Source organism: Labeo rohita, unplaced genomic scaffold (assembly GCF_022985175.1).
Source record: "Labeo rohita strain BAU-BD-2019 unplaced genomic scaffold, IGBB_LRoh.1.0 scaffold_371, whole genome shotgun sequence".
Classification (NCBI taxonomy): domain Eukaryota; kingdom Metazoa; phylum Chordata; class Actinopteri; order Cypriniformes; family Cyprinidae; genus Labeo; species Labeo rohita.
The window spans coordinates 62851-71809 of NW_026129289.1; the positions used below are offsets into that span (position 1 = coordinate 62851).

The 8959-nt window shown below is 34.1% G+C and overlaps 1 protein-coding gene and 1 pseudogene across 1 annotated transcript; both read right to left on the reverse strand.

The window, feature by feature from the left end:
- Positions 1–2858: 2858 nt before the first annotated feature.
- On the reverse strand, positions 2859–4782 carry LOC127160511 (protein krueppel). Its single transcript, XM_051103148.1, has 2 exons — positions 4301–4782; positions 2859–2975 (listed from the first exon to the last, which is right to left on the reverse strand). The coding sequence occupies exons 1-2, from the start codon at positions 4654–4656 to the stop codon at positions 2936–2938; spliced, it is 396 nt and encodes a 131-aa protein (XP_050959105.1). The 5' UTR covers positions 4657–4782; the 3' UTR covers positions 2859–2935.
- Positions 4783–4810: 28 nt separating this feature from the next.
- Positions 4811–8308, reverse strand: LOC127160512 (gastrula zinc finger protein XlCGF57.1-like; annotated as a pseudogene).
- Positions 8309–8959: the final 651 nt, after the last annotated feature.

Sequence of the window (8959 nt, forward strand, 5' to 3'; positions counted from 1 at the left end):
ATGAACTACTTACTGTGATTTCAGACTGTGCTGATCTGGTGTCTCCACTGCATGGATCTGCATGTGTATCTTAAGGTGACTCTTAAAAATGAAACTCATTCCACACTGATCACAAGTGTGCAGCTTCTTTCTGCTGTGGATCCTCTCATGTGCTTTCAGACATTCTGAATGACTAAATCTCTTGTCACAGTGTGAACACTTGTAAGGTTTTTCTCCAGTGTGAATCCTCATGTGTCGCTTTAGGTGATTCTTAACTGTGAAACTCTTCCCACACTCATCACATGTGTACGGTTTTTCTCCAGTGTGGATCCTCTCATGTATTTTCAGGCCTCCTGGTCAACGAAAACTCTTCCCACACTCAAAGCACATATGATCTCTAACACCAGTATGAATTTTCTTATGTGTATATAAACCTTGCAGCCTTGAAAAACTTTCTGCACACAGAACATGAATGTGGCTTCTCTTTCGTATGAACAGTCATGTGTGTCTTCAGGGCAGATGCCCTAAGAAATGGTTTGCCACATTCTTTACATGCGAACAGCCTCACTCCGTTGTGAGCTCTAATGTGAATCTTAAGACTTTCTTTGTATGTGAAACTCTTCCCACATTGATTACAAGTAAACGGTTTCTCTCCGGTATGAACTCTTGCGTGAATCTCATGATTACGTTTGTTTGTGAAACTCTTTCCACACGGAGTGCATGTAAAAGATTTCTTGGCTCTTCTTTTCTTTAAAAATCTCTCCTCCACGTCACTCAGCTCTTCACTCTCCTCGTTCTCTTCCAACAGGTCTGAAATAAAATATATATATATATATATATATATATATATATATATATATATATATATATATATATTTTTTTTTTTTTTTTCCCCAATACATCAAAATAGCACACAAAAAAACAAAAATGAAGTTAAAGGACATACAGGTGACCACTGATGTAACAAAACAACATCTATATAATATTCGGATCATGTTGAAGCCTTTTTATAATTTTCTTACACGTCCCTGAAACTTCTCATGAATGAGGTTCACTGACCTTTCTGTTATATTCAAAACTTTATAGACAAATTCCGTTTTTGTGGTGAGAACTATTAAATATATTTGATGAATGACACAACACTGCCATAGTTTGACACCAACTTTCAGACTGACATTTATTTTACTGATTTTTTTTTTTTTTTTTGATTTTTATTAAGGGCTGGTCACAATTTCTTTCAAAGTCGTCTATTCATAACATTTCAGAAATTTCACATGCTTAAAGTCTAGACTGACTCTAGCTTTAACTAGCTGTAAATTTGAAATTGGTATTAGTATTATTTGTGTCTTACAGGTTTCACTTAACCCTGTTACTTTTGACATGATTTTCCCTCTTTTCCCTTTTTCTACAGCACAGGACAAAAAAAATTACTCATCCATTGTCTCAGTTTTCACACAAACTTTACAGTGCTGATCACATTCATCAACCCTTTTACCAAAGTTGTTGTAATAATATTGAATATAATAATAATAATAATAATAATAATAATAATAATTAGGGGTGTGCATTGGCACTGCCCTCACGATTCGATTCGATTATGATTCACCAGGTAACGATTCGATTCAATTCGATTCTATGATGCATTGTGATCCATCAAAATTCTACTGCACACAAGGCAATTTTTTTTATCAGTCATGAGGCAATACAAGCAGATATTAAACAACAGATTTTATTGGCTGCTATGTGTCTCCTGTATCTTTGACATAAAAGTTATTAAATTAAATAAAATGTGATTAAATAAAATGGTGCAGGGTATTGGATATGGCATTTTCAAACCTGAAAAAGAAAACAATCAAAATCAGTGCTTTCACCCCGCATTTTCTACCACAGAATAGGGTCGCAAGAACGAAAAAAACGAAAGCAGAAAACGAAAAGCAGAAAGGAGAGCAAAACTTGTGGTTTCGCGATGAAAAGTGTTTGAAGTGCGCAAAGAAAAATAAAGATTGTAAAGAAAAGTACATGCACTGCAAATACTTTTGTTATCAATTTCTTTATTTTTGAGATTTAAGAAGACTTTTTTTGCAAACTTTTATTTTTTAACTACAAAATACTTAGTTTTACTCTCAAACACAGTATTTTTGTTTGAATAATAAAGACACAAAAATAACCCCATAAAAGCCTATAAAACTACAGAAAGACAATACTGTTATTTCTTACAATATGCGTGGATAAAACAATACCACAAAAACAAACACTAATGACACTCATCCTCATCAACTACTGCACACTACAGCAGCATATTATGTCCATATGAATCTAAATAAAGTTTGATTTTGTATAAGTGGAGCTTTAACATGTTACAGTTTTGTTTTTGCAGAAACTGACAACAATCGCGAAATACAGAGCATCAGGAATATTATTCATATAATAACAGACTTAAAATGTCTCACTTTGCTCACTTTAGCAGTGTCTGTTCTAGTATGTTTTTACAATGTACAGTAACTTACAAATTTGATCTGGCAGATGTCAGAAGAGTAGAAATAAAACACACAGCATCAATTCTCCTCACAAATCTCAAACTTAGATTTTTGACTTGACATTCAGTAACAGTTCTGGCTCCAGACAGACACAATCACACAAATGAACAAACAAAAGCAGAAAAACATCACTCAGGGCTGAATGAATTCAACATATTTCCCTCATATGCTTGCTGTTGCTGCACTAAATGTTTATTTCTGATGGAAGACGCCAGAAAAGAGGCACATGTATAGCTCTGAAACCAATGAAAACAAAATAGAAATGGGCCTGTAAAATGTCTCGTAAACAGACTATATAAAGTGTGTTTGATAGTTGTGTATCGAAATATCTGCTCAACTCACCTCAGCGGACTCCACACTAACTAAATGAGGGGAAGGACGCGTGAGCAGTGACGTCATCGGCCTCCAACTGTAGATGATCAAAAAACGCGCCAAATACTTTTCACAACGACAGAGCATCTATAAAAATCAACATAATCACACAAAATAACAGCAAAGATCACACGCCATTTATCTTTATTCCATCTGTAATCTTTCAGCTGGTTGTGTAAAGCTGTGGTGAAATGGAGACAAGTCCATTTATTTTGTAGAATCTGTGTGTTGTTTAAAATTAATAGTAATTTTTTTGAAGCCATGTGGTGTGAATGGAAACATCATCTGACTAGAACAAACTCTATGTATGTATGATACTGAATATCAAGAGTGAAACTGTTAATCTCATTCAGTGTCAGTTACGAGTGTGGTGAAATATAATTTCAAAACCATTTTTATTCTTGATACAAATAGAATGAGTATAAAATAAAAATGGGATAATGGGATAATAGTAAAAGTGAATCTAAATGAGACAGATCTCTCTCTTTACTGAATTATAAAAGATGAAGAGAAGCAAAGTGGCCGGTTGCAAAAGTACATCTTGCATATGCATGGGAGAAAAACTAGATGCTCTAATAAAAAAAAAATAAAAAATGTTATGGCCTGTTCTTAAGCTCCCTATGCATTGAAAGTTTTTTTTTTCTCCCAGCCACCAAGAGCAACTTTCTGGTGCTCTTTCAGTTAATCTTCTATAGTAAAGGACTTTCTGCACTTAAACACACACCACCATGTTTTTTATGCTGTAATATTACAAAGGAATCTTCTCCTTTTTGTGAATTCTCAGTTGTTTCTTCGGGAATAATGCCCACATCAGTCTCTTTACACTAAGTGCAGCTCACAATTTTTTCCCTTTCTTTTTCACATCCATCAGGTCTAAAAGAAACGTTAAATCAAGTGAGATTTGAAATGACAAATGTGAAACGAAAAACGATCAAAACCCCAAAGTCAAGATCACTGATGAGTTCAATAGTCATTTTAATCCTATTAACTGCTGTCCACAATTATGATCTGTTTTAAAGTCACAAAGGTGATTTGTGTTATAAATCACTAGTTTGGTCATGGAACTGTAGATGGCACAGGTTTGACATGTGAACTGTAAGCAATTACATTGTTTCCTACATGACACAAGCTAACACAACCTCTAAGCAATGCAGAAATATCAGAATTTGCACATTTTATATGCGAGTTTGTGCATGGAAATGAATGTGCGCCCAATTAGTACGCTCACTTTACAAATGAGAGCCACTGTGTGAAAACATTCAACAACTGTGTCAATTTACAGCAGTAAATAACATTTCTGTGAACAAAATCTACAATAAAGGAGGACACATGGTGAGCTGCTGTTAGAAAAGTGCACAACCCAAACTAACTTCAAGATTTCAGACTTTGATGACATGAAATGGACTACTTACTGTGATTTCAGATTGTGTTGACTTGGTTTCTCCACTGCATGGATCTTTTTGTGTATCTTCAGGTAACTTTTCATAGCGAAACACTTCCCACATTGATCACACGTGTACGGCTTCTCTCCGCTGTGGATCATCTCGTGTGCTTTTAGATATGCTGGCTGTCTGAATCTCTTGTCACAGTGTGAACACTTGTATGGTTTGTCTTCACTGTGGATCCTCTCATGTGTTTTCAGATTTTCTGACTGAATGAATCTCTTGTCACAGTGTGAACACTTGTAAGGCTTTTCTCCGGTGTGAATTCTCTGGTGCTGTTTTAAATAGTTTGCTGAAGTAAAAGTCTTTTCACACTGAAAGCACATGTACTCTCTCACACCAGTATGTGTTTTCTGATGAACATATAGAGTTTGTGGCAGTGAAAAACGCTTTCCACACTCAGAACATGAATATGGCTTTTCCTTCGTATGAACTGTCAGGTGTGCCTTCAGGACTGAAAAACTCTTTTTGCCACACTGATCAGAATTTGAATGGTGAGAATCTCTTAAGATTTTGTTTGTTTGAGAATCTCTTTTCACAGTGATCACATGTGAACGGCTGCTCTTCAGTGTGGATTTTCATGTGTGATTTAAGGTTTGTTGATCGGATGAAACCCTTCCCACACTGAGTGCACACATACGGTTTCTCTCCGGTGTGAACTCTCATGTGAATCTCACGACTGTGTTTGCATCTGAAACTCTCTCCACACTGATCACATATAAATGGCTTTTCTCCACTGTGGATCATCACATGTTCCCTAAGGCATCTTAAAGTCATGAAACGTTTCCCACACTGGTCACACTTGAACGACTTCTCTCCAGTATGAACTCTCATGTGAGTAACAAGACTATGTTTGGATGAGAAATAGTTTTCACATTGTTCACATACATATGGCTTCTCTCCAGTGTGGATCCTCATGTGCTCTATAAGCCCTGGTTTTTGTCTAAAGCTCTTTCCACACTGATCACATGTGAAGGGTTTTTCTCCAGTATGAATTCTCAAGTGAAGCTCTAGTAGTTGTTTGTTTGAGAATCTCCTTTTACAACGATCACACATAAATGGCTTTTCCCTGGTATGAACTCTTAGGTGAAGGTCAAGATGTGGTTTACATGAGAAACCCTTTCCGCACTGATTGCATATGAATGGTTTCTCTCCAGTGTGGATCCTCATGTGAATCTCTAGATTATATTTCCACGTGAAACTCTTTCCGCACTGAGTGCAGGTGAACAGCTTCTCTCCGTTGTGGATCCTCATGTGTTCTTTAAGGTTTCTTAATCTTGTGAAATGTTTCCCACATTAATCACATTTGAACGGCTTCTCTCCGGTGTGGATCTTCATGTGTCCTTTAAGGGCTGGTCTTTGTGCAAAGCTCTTCCCACATTGAGTGCATGTAAATGGCTTCTCTCCTGTATGAACTCTCATGTGAATATCAAGATTACGTTTGGTTAAGAAACTCTTTCCACACAGAGTGCATGTAAACGGTTTCTCACCAGTGTGGCTCCTCATGTGAATCTCTAGATTAGATTTCCTTGCAAAACTCTTTCCACACTGAGTGCATGCAAACGGTTTCTCACCAGTGTGAATTCTCATGTGATTCTCTAGACTATATTTCCTTGTAAAACTCGTTCCACACTGAGTGCATGTAAACGGTTTCTCACCAGTGTGGCTCCTCATATGAATCTCTATATAATATTTCTTTGTGAAACTCTTTCCACACTGTGCATGTGCAGTGTGAATTCTCATGTTATTCTCTAGACTATATTTCCTTGTAAAACTCGTTCCACACTGAGTGCATGTAAACGGTTTCTCTCCAGTGTGAACTCTCATGTGAATCTTTAGATCATATTTCCTTGTGAAACTCTTTCCACACTGAGTGCAGGTTGTAGATTTCTTGGCTCTTTTTTTACTTAATGTCTTTTTGGTCTTTGAGTGACTCAAAGGTTCCTCCTCCACTTCACTCAGCTCTTCACTCTCCTCGTTCTCTCCCATCAGCTTTGAAATAAAAGAAACGGTTCATTTTCAGTACATTAAAATAATTAAAAAACAGGAACACATAAAATTAAGTTCTGCTGTAACAAAGCAGCCAACTGATATAAAATATTAAATTTTTATACTTTTTTTTTATACATTATAAATCCCTGCAACTTTCCATTAATAAGGTAGACTGATCTTCAAGTATTATTTTCAAAACATAGACAAATCTCATGTTTCTGTAGTGAGAACAATTAAATGTATTGTAAACACAATTATCTAACATGATTTTAACATTAATCTTTAAACATTAATCATTAACTTTTTCACTTCCATTTATATGCATGTGAACTTAGGACACCAGAAACACAAAGCAGGTTTGACAAAACAGATATTGTAAAATAAAATTCCAGGACATTTAAGGACTTTTCAAGCACTATATATTTTTTTTATTTTTAAGGACTTTAATCAGAGATATCACTTATGGTTTGATGTTTTCTAATGTTTAAAAAAATTAATAAATAAGATTTGTTTTGTTTTGTTTTGTTTTGAGTTATGACAGCCTAACTCAGATTTTTATTTTATTTTATTTTAATTATAATTGAATTTATTTAAATGCAAAGACACACTATTTAACAAACCCCTGTTTAAATATAAACAAAAACAAAAAAAAAGACATTTTAATTAAAATTACTTTAATTTACTAATTTAAAAGACTTGTTACTTACTTTCTATTAACTATAAATCAGATTTTAAGTTATGTTTACAGCCCTGTCAGCCATTCTGGAAAGTTCATTTACATCATAGACTTTGGTGTTTACAGTTTATTCCTAAAAAAAATAACAACATAGTAAATTACACTGAAAATGTCTAAAAATCTGGTCACACTATTGCAAACTGTAAATCAGATATAAAATACATGTAAAATAAAACAGTTAATAACTCTAAAACACTGCATTTTATGAATTTTTTTTTTTTTAAGACCATGTCATTGAAAACTGAAAACCACAAATAAACCATATATAGTTGCAATCATGTGTTTATTGCTTTCATGTTTTTATATCTGTATTTTATTCAGCTGCAGCAATTGTTGGATGCCATGAAGGAATTTCTGAAACATCTTATGATTTATAGCTCTATGAATTATGACTGTTCTTTAGCACCATGAATGAATGAGGAATATAGAATAAACACCAACCTGTTTGTTTTTCAGCATGTTTCATTTTGCAGAGTTCTTGTGGGAAGAGCTAATCTGTCAAAATTAAAAAAATATATCAGCTACTGAGTTTGTTTTCATAATAAATGACACTTCTAAGCATGTCTATTCATCGTAAAGTAACTGAAGCTAATTAATAAATAATTTGCAATGCTAATCCTAACATTATTCTGCATCTTCATTAAAATGCAGTCAGATATCAAGAATACAAGAAACCAGATTACAATTTAATGTAAATTCTTGCAAATATAAATAATGGTAAAATAAAACATTTGATTGCATAAACAAAAATACATTTACATATTTGTAATCAACAAATACTCTCAGTCTGTTTATATCAATGAAATGAGCTTCAAGTGGCAATTTACAGGAGATCTGAAGACATCAGCATAATAAATGCGGTGAAAACGAGTCTTTTCAGCAGCTCTGTTAATATTGATGACCCTCAATTTATTTAGCAGAATCTGTTCCAATATATTTTAACGATGTAAAGTAACTTAAAGTTATCTGATCTGGCAAAGATTTAAAAAAGAGGAGAGGAGATGCAAAGAGAGTAGAAATAAAATGGCATCAGCAGGTCTGAATGAATTCAACCTATTTTCCTCAGATGCTCGCTGCTGCTGCTCTAAATGTTTATTTCAGCAGGAATAGACCCCAGAAAAGACGCACAAACATCGCTGAAACCGATGAAAACAATGCAGAAATGAGCCTGTAAAAAGTCTCTTAAACAAACTGTATAAAGTATGTTTGCTGGTTGGGTAAGTATATGCTCACCTCACCTCAAATACTCTTCTTCTTCTTCTTTATTGGCAGCTTTTCTCACATTAGCGCCATCTGCTGAGAATTTGTGGATCACAGACTCTTTTACTCCCCAGATCTATCAGGACTAAACGCTGTTGGCTATATTTCACTAGAAGTAATCTTAACCTCCGAAAATATCATCATAGCAAGATCAATGACTGAAGCATCAGATTTGCTCTACAATACTTTAATTGCACATGCAGCTGTAAATGCACAGTGGTTTTATTTTGATGTATTTATTTATATAATTTAGTAGATTTGTTTTCTCCAGATTTAAAGTAGCTGGTGTTTTGCTTTTAAAAACACATTAATAATCCTCATATTTTACTTGAACAAAAAAAAAAGTAATGAAAACATGTTTAATTGTTCAAGAACAGAACAGCTCATGTCAATATAAACATGTTACTTTAGACAAAATTTTCATGAGTTAAAAACGATTATTAACCTTTTTATGTAAAATAATGGCATGTTTAGGTTAATAATCGTTTTTAAGGTTAATAATTATTTTTAACTGTTCTGTTCTTGAACAATTAAACATGTTCCCATTACTTTTTTTTTTTAGTAATGAAACTGTTTTTTTTTTGTTTTTGTTTTTTTTTATCGCACTGCTGTACAGTTCAAAACAATATGCCCAAATAGAT